Source organism: Drechmeria coniospora, chromosome 01 (assembly GCF_001625195.1).
Source record: "Drechmeria coniospora strain ARSEF 6962 chromosome 01, whole genome shotgun sequence".
Taxonomy (NCBI): Eukaryota; Fungi; Ascomycota; class Sordariomycetes; order Hypocreales; family Ophiocordycipitaceae; genus Drechmeria; species Drechmeria coniospora.
In genome coordinates this window covers 8,451,812-8,466,965 of record NC_054389.1, presented here as the reverse complement: position 1 = coordinate 8,466,965, position 15,154 = coordinate 8,451,812, and the positions used below count along the sequence as shown (strand labels likewise).

General features: G+C 60.6%; 5 protein-coding genes across 5 annotated transcripts; 2 read left to right on the top strand and 3 right to left on the bottom strand.

Annotated features, from left to right (window-relative positions):
- Window positions 1-410: 410 nt before the first annotated feature.
- DCS_02233 (uncharacterized protein) lies at window positions 411-1,532 on the top strand (the record flags this gene model as incomplete). Its single annotated transcript, XM_040799561.1, has 1 exon — window positions 411-1,532. The coding sequence occupies one exon, from the start codon at window positions 411-413 to the stop codon at window positions 1,530-1,532; it is 1,122 nt and encodes a 373-aa protein (XP_040660444.1).
- A 500-nt stretch (window positions 1,533-2,032) lies between these two features.
- DCS_02232 (uncharacterized protein) lies at window positions 2,033-3,088 on the top strand (the record flags this gene model as incomplete). The annotated part of the gene is made up of 1 exon (XM_040799560.1): window positions 2,033-3,088. One exon carries the CDS (start codon window positions 2,033-2,035, stop codon window positions 3,086-3,088), a length of 1,056 nt encoding a protein of 351 aa, XP_040660443.1.
- Window positions 3,089-3,771: 683 nt separating this feature from the next.
- DCS_02231 (uncharacterized protein) lies at window positions 3,772-5,598 on the bottom strand (the record flags this gene model as incomplete). Its single annotated transcript, XM_040799559.1, has 2 exons — window positions 3,772-5,484; window positions 5,572-5,598. The coding sequence occupies 2 exons, from the start codon at window positions 5,596-5,598 to the stop codon at window positions 3,772-3,774; spliced, it is 1,740 nt and encodes a 579-aa protein (XP_040660442.1).
- Window positions 5,599-6,399: 801 nt separating this feature from the next.
- DCS_02230 (uncharacterized protein) lies at window positions 6,400-6,711 on the bottom strand (the record flags this gene model as incomplete). Its single annotated transcript, XM_040799558.1, has 1 exon — window positions 6,400-6,711. One exon carries the CDS (start codon window positions 6,709-6,711, stop codon window positions 6,400-6,402), a length of 312 nt encoding a protein of 103 aa, XP_040660441.1.
- A 1,172-nt stretch (window positions 6,712-7,883) lies between these two features.
- DCS_02229 (uncharacterized protein) lies at window positions 7,884-11,670 on the bottom strand (the record flags this gene model as incomplete). Its single annotated transcript, XM_040799557.1, has 2 exons — window positions 7,884-7,994; window positions 8,056-11,670. 2 exons carry the CDS (start codon window positions 11,668-11,670, stop codon window positions 7,884-7,886), a joined length of 3,726 nt encoding a protein of 1,241 aa, XP_040660440.1.
- Window positions 11,671-15,154: the final 3,484 nt, after the last annotated feature.

The window sequence follows — 15,154 nt, the reverse complement described above, 5'->3', positions numbered from 1 at the left end:
GATCACAGCGACCAACGGTCATACGAAGCCCTGCTTCTTCATGAGAAGCGTTCAACAAGATGATCTCAACGATCCAGCACAAAAAACCGCAACGCTCACACAAAGCCTTGGCCAACAAGATGATCTCAACGAACCAGCTCAAAAAGCCGCAACGTTCACACAAAGCCTTGGTCAACAAGATGATCTCAACGAACCAGCTCAAAAAGCCGCAACGCTCACACGAAGCCCTGCTTCTTCTTCCCCCATCCACTCCGATGCGTTAGTGCCGATCAACATGACTATACCGCTCTTTCATAAGACTTACCAAAAAGGAAGATAACCTCGGCCTCCTTCAGCACTCTGTTTTTCACTTCCCAAGGCCTCCAATCCACTCTTCAATTAACGAACACACCCATCCAACGATCGCCACGATGTCAACTTCATCAGCCAACTCCAAGGCAAATGTAGTGCTCCAAACGTCTGAGGATTGGGATCGATGGTTTGGATCATATCAGCGCATTGCTAAGCAGAATGAAATCTGGCATTACGTTAACCCAGACGGAGCAGTAATACTATCACCACCAAAGGAAACTACCTATAAGGATGAAGTTGCAAAGATCAATGAAGCAACCCTTATCAAACTCAAAGAGGAAGGCAAGGAGGACCAGTTCGTTCCAATCGAATACCTTAGTTCTCGAGCCAAAGAGAGATACCAACTCGAACGATCCGAATACAACAGTGCTATACGACGGTACTGTACGTACAGGGAGGCGTGTATGGAACTCGGAAAGTGGATAGAAGAGACCGTTAATCCGGATCTGTTGAATAACCTCAACGATATTGTAGAGGTATTTGAGATCGTCAGCAAGGTTCGGGAACGACTAGGCATTATACCACACATACAGGAGAACCAGATTAGGACCAACAATACTATGCGCCTAGGTATACCCGAATGTTATCAGAAAAGGGAGGCGGCATATATTGATGCCGTTGCCTTCGACACACCTGATATCCAAGGCACCTTCGGCATCACTCAACCGGATACAGAATATACGGTACTCGATGGCCTGCCGGAAATCCAGTCAGCATTCACCATGATGCCAAAAGCACATCCATTGACACACTCAACCCTCTTCGGTAACTGCGCAACTACTCACGTTGTCAACTCTAAGGACCTCCTTGAGGAACAAGTCCCTAGTGAAGACTCTGATGAAATCTTGGTAGGCAATACAGTCGTTCAAGTAATGTGCAGGGGGAAGAGGATAATGAAAGGATTGTTGAATGGCCCGGATGGCCCAAAAACAAGGGATCTGATCCTAAAGGACGTTGCATTCGTCCCGGGATTCTACACGAACTTGATAAGCGGAAATAAGTTACAATCCCGTGGTGTGTGGTACTGTGGTATTGATGATACCCTTAGATTTGGCACTCTGCAGCAGAACCAGGTTGTACTCACCCTCTCACGCCACTACGGCCTCGTCGTAGCCGAATTCAAGACTCTTGACTCGTGCTTTAAGTTGCCCTATGCTCCATTATATTGTTCTCGGCCGTAGGCAATGCGGCGAGGCGCTATTGTCGGCGAAATCGATCAATGATGCCTCGATAGGAACGTTGTGACGAAGTCAAGTGCTGGTTTGGTGCAACATACTCCGTACCTGGAGTATTTATTTACTTGCACGGAGCACTTTGTTCCAGTATAAGACATTTACTGTAGAGGCACTCAAATGTACTTACGGCACGGAGTAATAAGTACATGGACATCCTCCATAGGGACTTGTCTACTGTACATCTAGCGTAAGCGTACGGAGTATTACATGTACTGCATTATCTGCCTATAAGTAAGTGTACCAACCTAGTAAGGTGCCGACCTAACAGTTCTGGCAGTGTCACTACTGATACCGCGATGTACTGTACCGGAATTGCGTGACCACCGATACGCTGTCCACCCAGACCATCGTGCGCCTCACTCAGATCTTCCTCTACACGCCTGCACCCACCATCTCACAAATCCATCAGCGGCACGGCGAGTCTTCCGCCCGCCTCCCGCGGAGAGATGTGGGAAACGGCTGCCGTTCTCCTGTCCTTCTTGCCCCTCGCCGTGGACGCGACCGTGACGCAGGCCTCACCGGGCCTCCCCATGGTCATCAACACCTGGGGCGGCGTCTTCACGGCAGCCACCGACACCGCCTTCCTCTCCCTCCGCGACGGCAACGGCAGTGCCCTCGATGCTGTCCAAGCCGGCTGCGCAGCCTGTGAGCGAAACCAGTGCGACGGCACCGTCGGCTTCGGCGGCTCCCCGGACGAAGGCTGCGAGACGACGCTCGACGCCATGATCATGGACGGCACCACCTTCAACGTTGGCGCCGTTGCCGCCATCCGCCGCGTCAAGGATGCCATCGCCGTTGCCCGTGCCGTCCTCGAGCACACCTCCCACTCGATGCTCGCCGGCGACCAGGCCACCACCTTCGCCCTCGAGCACGGCTTCCGGGAGGAGAGCCTGTCGACGGATGCTTCCGTTGCGGCCTGCGAGGCGTGGAAGAAGAAGGAATGCGAGCCCAACTTTCGGCTCGATGGACCGCGCTGTCGGGCCTACACCCGACCGCATCCCGCCTCGGAGCACCGGCAGGTTCCCCTGCTCGTCCAGCGGGACTCGGACACAAGACCGCGCCCCTCCCACGATACCATCTCCCTCGTCGCCCTGCACGCCGAGGGGCACCTCGCCGCCGGCACCAGCACCAACGGCGCCGCGCACAAGATCCCCGGCCGCGTCGGCGACGGTCCCATCGCCGGCAGCGGCGCGTACGTCGACTCGGATGCCGGAGGCTGCGGCGCCACGGGCGATGGTGACATCCTCATGCGCTTTCTGCCCTGCTACCAGGCCGTCGAGAGCCTGCGCCGTGGCATGAGCCCCGCCGACGCCGCCGCCGACGCCGTCCGCCGCATCGTCGGCAAGTACCCGGACGTCCATGTCGGCCTCGTCGTCGTCGATGGCCAAGGGCGCCACGCGGGTGCCGCGAGCGGCTGGGTCTTTACCTACGCATACCGCGGGGGCAGCATGGCCGAGACGAGCGTTGTCACCGTCCAGCCGCTGGGGAAGATGGGGCTATGAAGGAGCCTGCCGCGGATGAGACTTATCCCGTAACCAGCGCCCCGCGCGGACACTCTCTGTCACGCCGCCTTCGGCTGCATCATGATTGTCCGTGGTGGCCGTGGACCGATGTGACGGTTTGCTGCGCACTTACAACCATCCTACTCCGTAGCTCCAGATGAACGACGGTAGACAGGAGGCCATGGCGTAGCTGGCAATCCATGCGTAAGATTCCTTGGGCCACCAGGTGGCTCCATAGCGACCGTATTTCGTCCGGTTCGGTCAATGCCCAGCATGCCGATTCCAACATCCTCTCGAGGGACACACATCTCCTGCGCCTTCATCGATGTCCTTTTTGGCATCACCACAGTCGACTCAAGTTGTGGCATCCAAGAACGGAACGAAGCCGAGCACTGGCCGACAGCAGGCGCTCCTGGAAATGTCTCCGAGGGTCGCCAAAGGCTCGTGTGTGCGATGGTTCGCGTGAGCGGGCCATGAATTTACTCGATAAATTTATTCAGCATGACACTGCCCATAATCAAACGACGTCCCAGTCTCAATGTGCCGTTGACGCCAGTGACATCCATTTACACGCATGGTAAACACCACGTCCCATTCAATGCAGTCGTATCTCGTGAGTTGGCAAGGCTGACGCACTGGTTGCCGTGTCGATCCACCCGCACATGGCAGTGGAGCCGAAACCATCAGGCAAGCACAAGCTCACCCCGGTTCACACGCTCCTTTTCCTTCTTGCGAAAGATAGCCTTGAGCATGTTGTCCTGCCGCAGCTTGGGAAGAAAGATGACGTCCATTCTGGGATCGCCTCGCCTGCTGGCGCCGTCCTCGATGGCTCGCACCGTCGGCCGCGACTTGCTCTTGCTGCCGGTGCTTGTGCTGCTCGACTTTCTGCTGCGCTCGCTGTGACCCGAGACGCTCTCGGCCGTGGCGGGCACGGCCACTCTTTTGCTCTTGGTCTTGCCATTGCTTTTATCCTTGTCCCTTTCCCTTTCCCTTTCTCGCTGCCTCGCTCCCTCTTTGTCCTTTCCCTTGTCCTTTGCCTTGGCCCTTTCCTTGGCCCTTTCCTTGTCCTTTTCCTTGCCGGCCGACGGCCTCTCGGTCCGGCTCGTCCTCATCGTCCGCCCGCTCCGGCGGGACTTGAGATCAAACTCGACGTCGTCCCTCGCATGCTTGGCCCGGTACGCGCGCTCGACCTCGGGCGTCATGAGCTCGAGCTCGGCGCTCTCGTCGTCGGCGCCCGAGGGCATGATGCCGCGCCGCCAAGACTCTATGGTGCTCAGCTCGTCGTCGACGACGAGAGCCTCGTCGATGCCGGCGCTGTACTCGCTCCGGGCGCGCCCCAAGGGCCGTCGTCTGTCGGTGGCGGCGGGTGCGCCTTCGAGGGCGGTGGCCTCGGGCGGCGCCGCCGCCTGCTGAGCCTCCCTGACCTTCTTGACAATCTTCCAGCCGCCAAACATGACGACGGTGACGCCGACGGCGATGCCCGTGCCGATGAGGAACTGGGGCGAGGCGAGCAGGGCAAAGACGGCGGGTGAGCCGCCCTTGATGAAGCCGAGGAAGGCGGGCGACATCTTGGCGACGGTGGTGGAGAGCTCGGCCAGCGTCAGGGCCACGGCCGCCGCCGCGTCGGGCTTCTCCTGCAGGTGCTTGATGATGGCCGTGGCCGAGTGCTGCAGGCAGTGGGCCTCGTCGAGAAGGCCCTCGACCTGCCGGACGAGCTGGCGGGCCCTGAACTCGTCTCCGAGCTCGGGATCGAGGTCGACCCTGTCGGCGAGGTCGGGCGGGATGTTGCCGTAGGCGAGGTGCATGTCAATCTCCTTTCCACCGCCGCTCCTGTCCGTGGCCGTTCGAGGCTCCGACATGCGGCGCGATTCGTCGGCGGCGGCGCGATGCTCGGCGGCGTTCAAGTCCAGCTTCGACAGGGCCTTGCCCCGCGGGAGAGTCTCGGCGTAGGGGCTGCGATGGGCCGTGGCCGGCTGTCGGGGTCCGCTCGGCGTCGTGCTCGACACCTCGCTCAGCGTCTTGAGGTTCCTCTCCGTCAAGGCCGGCCGGGTCCTGGTCCCCGCACGACCGTCCTCCCCGTGCCTCGATCGCGTCGATCGCACGCTCGTCCTCACGCTGGCCTCGCTGTAGAAGTCGCAGGAGCGGCGGCGTCCGTGGCCGTCGGCGGCGAGGCCATCGTATTCGGCGCGGTAGCGGCAGCCATGGCGGTACTCGAACGCGTCGCCGTTCTGTGCCTCACAGTTCTGCCCGTCGTACTTGCACTCGTCGTGCCGGCCGACGCCACGAGTGTGGTCGAATGTCTGGGATCGCCGGAGGCCAGCACGCTCCCTGAGTTCCGACTTTTTATCGTGGTAGGCACCCTTGGCCTCCTTGAAGATGGACAACAGCTGTTTTCCCTGCCTCCACAGGTCAGTCGGTCATGCGGCGGTCAAGGGGAGAAGGGGGGGGCTTGCGGTGCTGATGATTTTTCCCGAATTGTTGACGACGGTGATGGTCTGTTCCAGGGGCATGGTGGAGGAAGGCCTGGAACGGCGGAGCGATGGCCGACTACTTGACGAAGACGACGAGGCGTTGAATCATATGGGGGGTATGGAGTAGGAGCAGAACGACGAACAATACATCAGGTCATTGGAACAAACAGAACGGGCAGACAACGCAACAAATCATGGGTTGTTGAATCGCCGGCAGGGCCGTGTACGACCAGGCGAACGGTTCGATCAAGGAGCGGTGATGGGGTAGAGGAATGATGAATCCCTGCGAGGCTGAGGCTGGCGGGCGAAGCGAACCCCACCACCAACGCTGGCGTGTGTCGGTGAAGCGCTGAAACAGACGGGGGGCCAGAGGCTATGACGATCTTGCCGCTGGACGATGGAGGCCGCCGCCGACAAGGGAACGGTGCAAGAACAAAAATGGGGGAGAAAAAAGGAACGGGCTTTGACGCCGGAGAAAGGTTGCGCAGCAGGCAAAAAACAGGCACCTCTGCTGTCGGCTAGCGAGTTGGCGGTGGGAGGTTGATGGATGGAGGGGTGGTGCATAGGGGAGGTTGAGGTGGAGGTGGAGGAACGGGGTGGAGGGATGGAGGTTGGTTGGTGGTTGGTGGTGGACGCTGGTGGCAGCACGATTTAGCGGCCGTTAGTGCCGTGTGGGCGGCTGAAGGACGCTCCCGCACGAGCAACGGGCACTACGGCTCGGTACCGTACTCCACTAAGAAGCACACCATTCTTGTCGCTCACTGGCTCTCGTACGCCAGAAAGCCGGTCTGATGCACCAGCACGACGGCTTTAGCTGAGCAACATTCCCCCTCTCCCTCTCTACTTTACCCCTGTGTCGTAGTCTTCCCCGGTCGCCGCCGTCATCTGGTTCCTGACTCGACTCGACTCGTCTGGTTCTCCCGACTCGTCTGGATCTCTCGACTCGTCTGGTTCTCTCGACTCGTCTGGTTCTCTCGACTCGTCTGGCTCTCGACTCGTCTCGCGTCCTTCCGTCACGGCTCGCCTCGTTTCGTTTGCCGCTGGCCCAGCTGGACTTGGGTCGTCGGACTGGTGGTCGGGCTGGCCTTCGATTGGCTCCGCTCGCTGTGATGGGCGTCCACCTGCGCCTGCCAGCTGGCCTCCCCCTGGCATCCGCTGGTAGGAGGACGACGTTGATTTGATTGAACGACTTCGGCATCGCCGTTGCCGGATGTGCTGGTCGGCTTTTGGGTATCAAAACATCAATCGGACTCACTCTCCGTGTCGATTGGCGGGCCTCCGCCTTCGCCTCTGTAGGGCCAGCCTTGAAAGCGTGGCTATGCATCGCGCCCTGCTCTATCGGTTGGCTGTCTGTAATTTCAGCAATTTGATCGGCAACTCGGTCCGGGGTATGACCTCGTCAGGCGAGAATCCCCGAGTGATGGGTGTGGGGCGACGAGGCTCCAGCGGTCTAGACGTGCGCACCACTTGACTCGCAACCAGTCGGAGGGAGACAACCTGCTTACTGCGTGCACTTGCAAGTATGTACTACCCAAGTACCACCAGCATCACGTCCACGAAGCCGCTGCCATCGACCACAAGCACTTGTCATCACGCGACGGCAATCCGCCTTCGCTTCGAAGCGAGATAGGCTGGCAGAAAAGGGCACCCGAGGTGGGCAAAGCTATCGTACGCAATGTCTCGGAGCAGCGGCCAGCGGCGTGGTTGCCTCAAAATGCGCATCCGTTCTGTCCCACGATCACGGTAGGACGTGGTTTGAACTGAACGTCTTTGCCATTGCCGACTGACTCGCCACAAAGGTAAACGAAAGCCGTCCCAGGCATAGGTCACAGACCCTTTGGCCGAGTCGGGCAGAAAACAGTGGTCGAGGCACCGGACGTTATCCCCTCACCCCATCTACGTCGGCGGCGTCGGTCCGGTCGGGCAGGCAACCAGCAGAAATCATGAATAAACAGCCTTGTACACTATGTATGCACCTAAGTAATGCCAGCTTGTCTTTCGCCATCCCATCATAAATAGACGCCCAGGCCCGGGCCGGTGGGAGATGCGAGTGATGGTAGCAACGTCAAAGGTATAGATATATATGCTCCCACCGCCGACCGACTCCCCAAACTCCAAAAGCCCGGCCTGTGCCGGGAAGTCGCTAACGCGGGTTGCTGATGCGGGCCCGGAGCCTCATGCGAAGTCGTTTTTCCGTTTCCTCCTCCCCATCGGTCGTCGAACCAACCGGTCCATATGCATGCACCCTTTCGCTTCGCCTCGCGTCATGCTGTCGCCCGCCTCCTTACTTCTTTTCTTTCCCTCCCGTTCGGTCGCGCCCCCTCTCACGCGGCGCCTTCGTCGGTGATGTCTCGCACCTCGTGCTCGTTGAGGAGGACGCGTTTGCCCAAGTTTTGCGCCGGTTGGCCGTCTCGTACGGCGCCAAAGTCGAGAATCTGCATCAACAGTCAGCAAGTCCATCTCTCGCGTCGCCCGCGTCGGTGGCGGCATATCTACCTCGACGTAGGTCAGCTGGTCGCGCTGGACGGCGGCGACGCAGCGGCGGCCGTCAAACTTGACCTGCCAGACGCCGCTAAGGTCCGTCAGGAGGTCCTGGACGCACTCGCCGTTGCGCACGTCCCACATCTTGACCGTCTTCTCGCTGCCGCTCACCACCTTCTGGCCGTCGTGCTGGAAGCAGGTGATGGCGCCCGTGTGCGCCATCAGCGTGTTCCGGCACCGGCCCGTCTCGGGATCCCAGATGCGCAGCGTCGAGTCGGCGGCGGCCGAGACGAGCCTCTCGTCCCGCAGGTCGAGGAGGCCGACGAGGAGGGTGTGCCCCTCGAGGGTGTGGAGGCAGGCGCCCGTGGCGAGATCCCAGATCTTGACGAGCGAGTCCATGGAGCCCGAGATGCACCGGTTCCGCGCGTGGTCGAGCACGACCGAGTACACCTTCTGGGAGTGTCCGCGGAGGACGTGGAGCGGGTCGCCCGTGTTGATGCGCCAGACGCGGACGGTGCCGTCGTACGAGCCGCTGACGAGGGTGTCGCCGTGCGCCGAGATGGCGCGGACCGAGTGCGTGTGCCCCGTGAGGACGCGGATGAAGTAGGGGCAGTCCGACTCGTGCGCGGGCGGGTGCGTCTGGATGTACCGCCGGGATCCGACCTCGGGCAGGCGCCAGACGCGCAGCTGGCTGTCGCGGGAGCCCGTGATGATGAGCGGCTTCTCGGGCTGCATGACGCGGCGGCCCGTGGCGTCGCGGCCCGTCTCCGTCGGCATGAGGATCTGCAGGCAACGGACAGTGCTAGTGTGACCGTAGAAGACCTGCTGGCAGAGGCCTCGGCTGATGTCCCAGACGCGCACGGAGCGGTCCGTCGAGCCCGAGACGAGGATGTCGCCCTCGTACTGCAGCGCCCAGACGCCGCCCTCGTGGCCCTCGAGCTTCGTCCGCAGCTTGCCCGTCTTGGTGTCGTAGATGTGGATGAGGGTGTCGTCGCTGCCCGTGATGATCTTGTCGTCGTCGAACTGCAGGCAGGTGATGACGTGCCGCGGGTGGGCGGCGAAGGCGACGTGGGCGGGCTTGACGTCGCCGCTGGTCCAGCTGCGGCGGATCATGTAGTGTCGGCGGTAGAGGGACTTGTAGAGGTGCATCTGCCGAAGGCTCGGCAGGCCGAGCTGGGGGTCGGGCACGGCGCTCGCGGCGGCGCTCGCGGCCGAGAGCGGACCCTCCGACTTGTGCTGCCTCACCTCGGCCTCGGCGGCGACGAGCCTCGACGGCGTCGCGTCCTGGGCGGCGAGCCGTCGCTTCGATCGTTCCGAGGCCGAGTAGCTGTTGAGGGCGCGCTTGCGCTTCGTCGCCCTCGACTTGGGCACGCCGCTGCGGAGGATGCGCGTGAGCTCAAAGTCGGACGACTTCAGCCGGTCGTTCATGCTCAGGTCTCGCTCGTAGCCGGCGGCCCCCTCGGGGTCCTGCCAGCCCCAGCCCTGGACGATGGCCTTGCCGAGCTCGCCGGGGGGGAGGACGAAGCCGTCGCGGTCGAAGAGCTCCTTCCACCCCGTCTCGTTGCCGTCGATGATGTGCCGCCATTGCTTGGACACCTGGGCGGCGCGGCAGAGGTCTTGGCAGCCGAGGTAGGACAGCATGTGGAAGCCGAGCTCGACGGGGAGGCGGCGGAGGAAGTCGCACTTGAGCGCGGGGTTGACCGTGTCGGCGATGACGCGGAGGGTGGATCGGTTGCAGCGGCGAAGGAACTGGTACATGATGAACGTCTTCATCTCGTTCTTCATCGAGTCGAAGGACTCGAGCAGCGTCTGCGTGTCGAGGATGACGGGGGCGTCGGACCGGCCGGGGTGCCTCATCAGCCGCCTCGCGTCAAACTCGTGGCGGGACGTCATCGGCATCGAGTCCAACTCTCGCTTGAGCCTCGCCGGGTCCATCCAGGAGCGGTGCTCGACCGACGTCGGCAGCTCGTCGGCGGCATCCTCGTCGGGCGCCGCCAGGGCCGGCTGCGAGGCGGCGAGGGTTGGTGACAGCCTCGGACTAGGAAGGCTGCCGTCCTGGGCCGCGGCGACGTCGATGGCCGGCGGCTGCTGGGCCGGCGGCGGCGGCGGTAGCGTTTCGTCGGCGTCGGCGAAGGGCTCGACGTCGGCGTCGGTGATGGGCGGCGTCGCGACGTTGCCGACGGGACTCTGGGCGTCGCAGGCTTCGGGGAGGGACATGCTCGGCGCCGACTCGGGCGGCGAGTTCTGGAACGGATCCGGCTCGAGCTGGTGCGGGAGGTGCGGAGGCGGCCGGTCGAGGAAGGAGGCCATCAGCTCCGAGGCGTCGGGCGTGGCCGGGAAGCCAGAGGCTCCCCTGGTCGGGTCGTCATGGGCACCGGCTCCGGCTTGGTCGTTCGAGGCGATGCCTTCGCCGGTGCCATTGCTGGTGCCACCGCCGGTGCGGTCCCCCTTGCTCGAGGGGCCGGCCTGGGTGAGGGAGCGGCGAAGCTTGTCGGACACGGCCTGCAGGTGGGAGGATCGAGCGATGCGGTGCGAGGGTCGGAAGAAGGGAGGGAGTGTCGGTGGGGGCGCGGGAGCGGCCTTTGTCGCCGTCGTCGGGGATGCGGCAAGGCTGGCGCGCGTCTGCCGCGTGCGTCGGGCGTACAGATCGGACGGCGAGGAGACGGGCTGACGGCACGGTCTGGTCGAGGCCGACGGAGGCGTCTCCCGGGCGAGGTCTTCCTTCTTCACCGGCGTCAGCGTCGCGCCATCGGTGCATGCCTGCTTCATCTGCGGGGGACGAGGCGTCAGCGGGAGGCTGCCACATCGAGGCGGGGACGAGGCCCTGCTCACGAGGCTCGTCGTCGGCCGACGCTTTAGGGCGGCGGCGTCGGCGACGTCGGCGTGGTCGTCCAGGTCGTGGCCGGCAACGCTGTACTGAAACTGCAGCAGCTCGGGGGGGGTCGGTTTCGTCGCGAGCGGATACTCCTTGCTGTCGAGGCTCGCGAGCGGCGTGGGGTTGCGGACGAAGACGTGGGGAAACTTTCTCGTCAGCCGTGTCGTGGTGGTGACGGTCTTGGTCTCGACGCATTCGCTGACGCCGAGCTGGAAGCGGCGGCCGGCGTTGGCCGGCGTGTCGACGATGTTGACGGCCACCGTCTGGGCGCTCCCGGGAGGCCGAGGCTCGCCCGCCTGACTGGCAGGCTCGGGCGAGACTGTCATGGGGATGGGGAGGCAGAGGCGTCCCCTGCGGCGTCCAGCGGAAGGGTCGTCGGCGGACGAGGCGGAACGAGCAGACGTCTTCGTCGGCGAGGATGCGGTTTGTGGACCGTGTCGATGCGGCCTCGCGTGCGAGGACGACGGTCTGCTCCGATGCAGGCCAGGAGGATGGCGGCGGCGGCGGCGGTGGTGGTGGTGGTGGTGGATGAGGTCGAGGAGGAGGAGGAAGGATGCGCGTGAGGCTCGCGGCCGTGAGGGAGGAGCACGCACGCAGACGCACACAGCCTGCCTTCCTGCCTGGCGGTGTCGGCGGCGGCGGAAAAAATGCACTCCACCTCGCCTCGCCTCGCCAGCCCTCCAGGTGGCCAGCGTCCTGGGGCGGACGAGACGGTAACGCCTCTCAGGTACAGGGTACACGATATTTGCGGGCATCCTCGCGGCGCTTCACGTACCGGGTACCTGCCGTTCCTGGACAATACTTTCCGCTCCTAGTTGGTGCTAACCTAATAGCAGGTACTCCCTCCGTACTCCGTAGGTACTTACACCTACCAGTAAGTACTCCGTCCCCTCGTCGGTGTACTTTCTTACTAGGTACTTACTTACAGTGCTTACTTTATGGCACAGCACAGGCACAGTCCCTGCTCCGTGCTCCTTCGGCCGCGCATGCAGCGAAAGGGTGCCCGTCCTTGGCCGTGACGAATTTTTCCCCAATACGAAGTACGCACTTACTTACGTACGTGCGAATAGACACTGCGAACATGCTCCACCTAGTACCAGGCGCGATAGGGTGCCGAGAGCGAGCACAGCGGTCATGTCGAATTCGACGTCGAGTCAAAGGTTGATGTCATTCGGGGTCCGGCACTTTGGCTCGCCGACGTCGTCAACATACGACGCGCTGCTTCGGGACCCGTTTCTCATATAGATGTTCACTAGTCATTGCTCCCTCATGAGATGGCTGGCTCACTGACGGCCCAAGTTCGCTACCATCCACTCATTCAAGGCGATGAGCGCCACGACCCTCCGCGGCCGCCGCGGAATGGCAGGGAGGTGCGGCAAGGTTCCAGCGAGACGCACACGGCGGCGGGGGACTTGCAAGGCTCGCATCCAAGTACCTGGTTGCTAACAGCCCCCAAACTTCGACGGTTGGGGTACATGTGCGCTGATGGGTGCTGCAAGTACCCTTTCCGTCAGTGTGTAGCAGAGTTACCACTGCGAGCGCATCAAGCGGTACGGTGCTCACCGAGGGACCCATACTGTACTGCAGGTGCGCTGTTAGCGGGCAGGTACAGTATTTCCCTCGTCGTCCGCTGTGGGCGGGTGCGGGCTAGTACTGTGCGAGTACTCCGTACGTATCGCACATTTCGTGCACTAGGGATTAATCGGTTTAGCGCACGATCTAGCCTTTCCAAGCATCGTGGCAGACCTGCTTGAAATCTGCAGGGCCTGCTTGCCTGTCTTTGCGCCTGCTATGCACTGTACTTGCAAGTACTGTACTAGCAGGAGGGGCCTGCTAAGCATGGCTCAGGCCTACGATTTTTCCTCGTGTTCAGCGATATGAGTATCTGGTGAAGACGATTCATGTGCTATGTACTTACTCCGTTCTTGTTGTCCGTACCCCGTGCATGTTACATGCAGGTGTACTGTACGGAGTGCTTAAAGTAGGTATGCTACATGTACGGAGTACACGTACGGAGAACTGCACAGTACTTGGGTCTACTTTTGGTGTAGTTACTCGCCTGTCCTACTTGTGCTCACTCGGCCAGCCTACTGCACTCTCTGGAGAACGTACGTAATTACTGCCAAGGTACTTGCACTGTTGTGGCACGTATCGGGTACACTCTGGATAGTCCTCGGTACGGAGGAAAGACATCACACGGCCAACCAAGGCCTTTGCTCTATTTGTATGCGCATCCTGTGGTGGCAGTTCCCATGCGACACTCGGTTCCATCCAGACAAGTCGAGGAAATTCCGTCACCGAGCCTCGCGGTAGAAGAAGAATCGATGACGAGCTCGTGCCTCTACTTTGATGCCTGCTGCATCTGCATCATGTGCATGGTGATACGTATGGGGGACAGGTAACTAATACAGGCATTTCTCGGTACGTTTGCCCGCAAGAGTGCCGGATTGCTGGCCTGCATGCCGCTTGTCGGGACAGGCGAAAGTGCGCATGCACAAGTAGGTGTACTCCGTAGAATGCTACAACAAACAGTAGCAATGCACTAACAAGTACAGATATGCGCGTACTTGCTTGCACGCAAGTACAGGCACAGCGCACCTTTGTACCTAACAGTAGCATACGTAGCACTCCGTAGTACCCATTTCTCCGTCCCACAAGCACTTAATTACATGTTAGTACTGTACGGTAGGCACTAGGGTACTCTGGTACCTAGTATTTCATCACTTAGTAGTCGTAGTGAGCCACGAGCAATAATTTGGCAACTATAGTAAGGAGTGCAAGTACTCCGTTGCAAGTACCTAGTATACTCTGTACTCGGCGCTTGTGGCCGTGTACTTGCTTGAATTTACAAGCACTCCGTACAAGTACTTGTATCGCCGTTTGTCGGACAGCATGAAGGGCTTTCCCTGTGGCCTCGGTCACATGCGGTGCAGACTGGCTGTATGACAGGGGACTTGTGGGCTGTTTGCTTGGTACTGCATGCCGAGTACGGAGTACATTACAAGTAGTAGTACTGGCACCCCTACCAAGTACCTACTAGGTAGTAATGATCAATACTCACTACTGTAGTGACAAGTGGTTGTACGGAGTACAAGTAATACGGAACACAACCGTCTAAAACTTACCATACATTAATAGTGCTCTGTGCTTATTCACTTGTACCCCGAACGTTGCCCCAGCATTGTTCATGGTTCCTGCTCCGCACAGTACCAGGCGCCGCATGGTACCAGAGTTGCATCGAATTTCTAGCCAGTTCGATATTTCGAATCTCGCTGCAACCTCATGGCCGCATAGGCAGGGCACGAGTAAGAGTACCAGCAGCGAGGCAAACTGCACAGGCGCGTCTGCGCTCACACCTGTCCACGTACGCCTTTTGGTGAAATTCGGGCCAATTGCGGAGGGGTATTCCGTACTGGGCAAGAAATGCGGTAACCTTTCGTCGTGTGCGGGCGTCCGCGTGTCCCTGTCCGTGTCCATGTCCGCGTCCGCGTCCGTGTCCGCGTCCGTGGCCTTGGCCGTGGCCGTGTCCGTGTCCATGTAACAACTCCTCGACCCACCGTAGTGTTGGCGAAAATCACCGGCTAGGCCGATGCTCCACGTCTTGGCTCCCCGTTCAAACGGCTAATAATGTGCATGATCGTGCCCCGTGCTCCGTACTTGGCGCGGATATTCAGTGCATGATCGTTACTTGTATCCGCACATGTACTCCGTGCAGGTACCAACGTCTGCCGTTGGCGTCGCATGAGCAATAGTGAACATGAATATCCTACTCCGCCGACGTACTCCGCCTAGGAGAGTGTTCCTCCCACGACTACCCTTGTTGACCGGCGTTGCGTAGCAAAGGGTGTGGGTGTACTGTAGTTGCATGTCGTTGTTGGCCTGCTGGCTATGCAACATCAGATGAAAATCCATCATCGCGTATCCAGACCTCCACCCAACTCTCCGAAAGATGCACCGACAAACGTTCAAACGATGCAGCACAATCAGGGCCGACCGAGGACCAATCACGGCGAAGCGAGCCCGCAGGTGCAGTCGAGTCTCCGCCTCCGGCTTCGTGCGTCTCCGGCCCCGACCGACGGAGCCAAGCCAATGGCCGGCCCACTTACTCGCCCGATCGGGCCGCCAAATCCTCCGTTATTGCTTACTCGTACACTCGCCGCTCGCTACACGTACAGTTGCGCCCAGGGAACCAAGCAACTGTCCGGCCAACCAGTCCGGATAAGCAGCATGTCTGGCGTG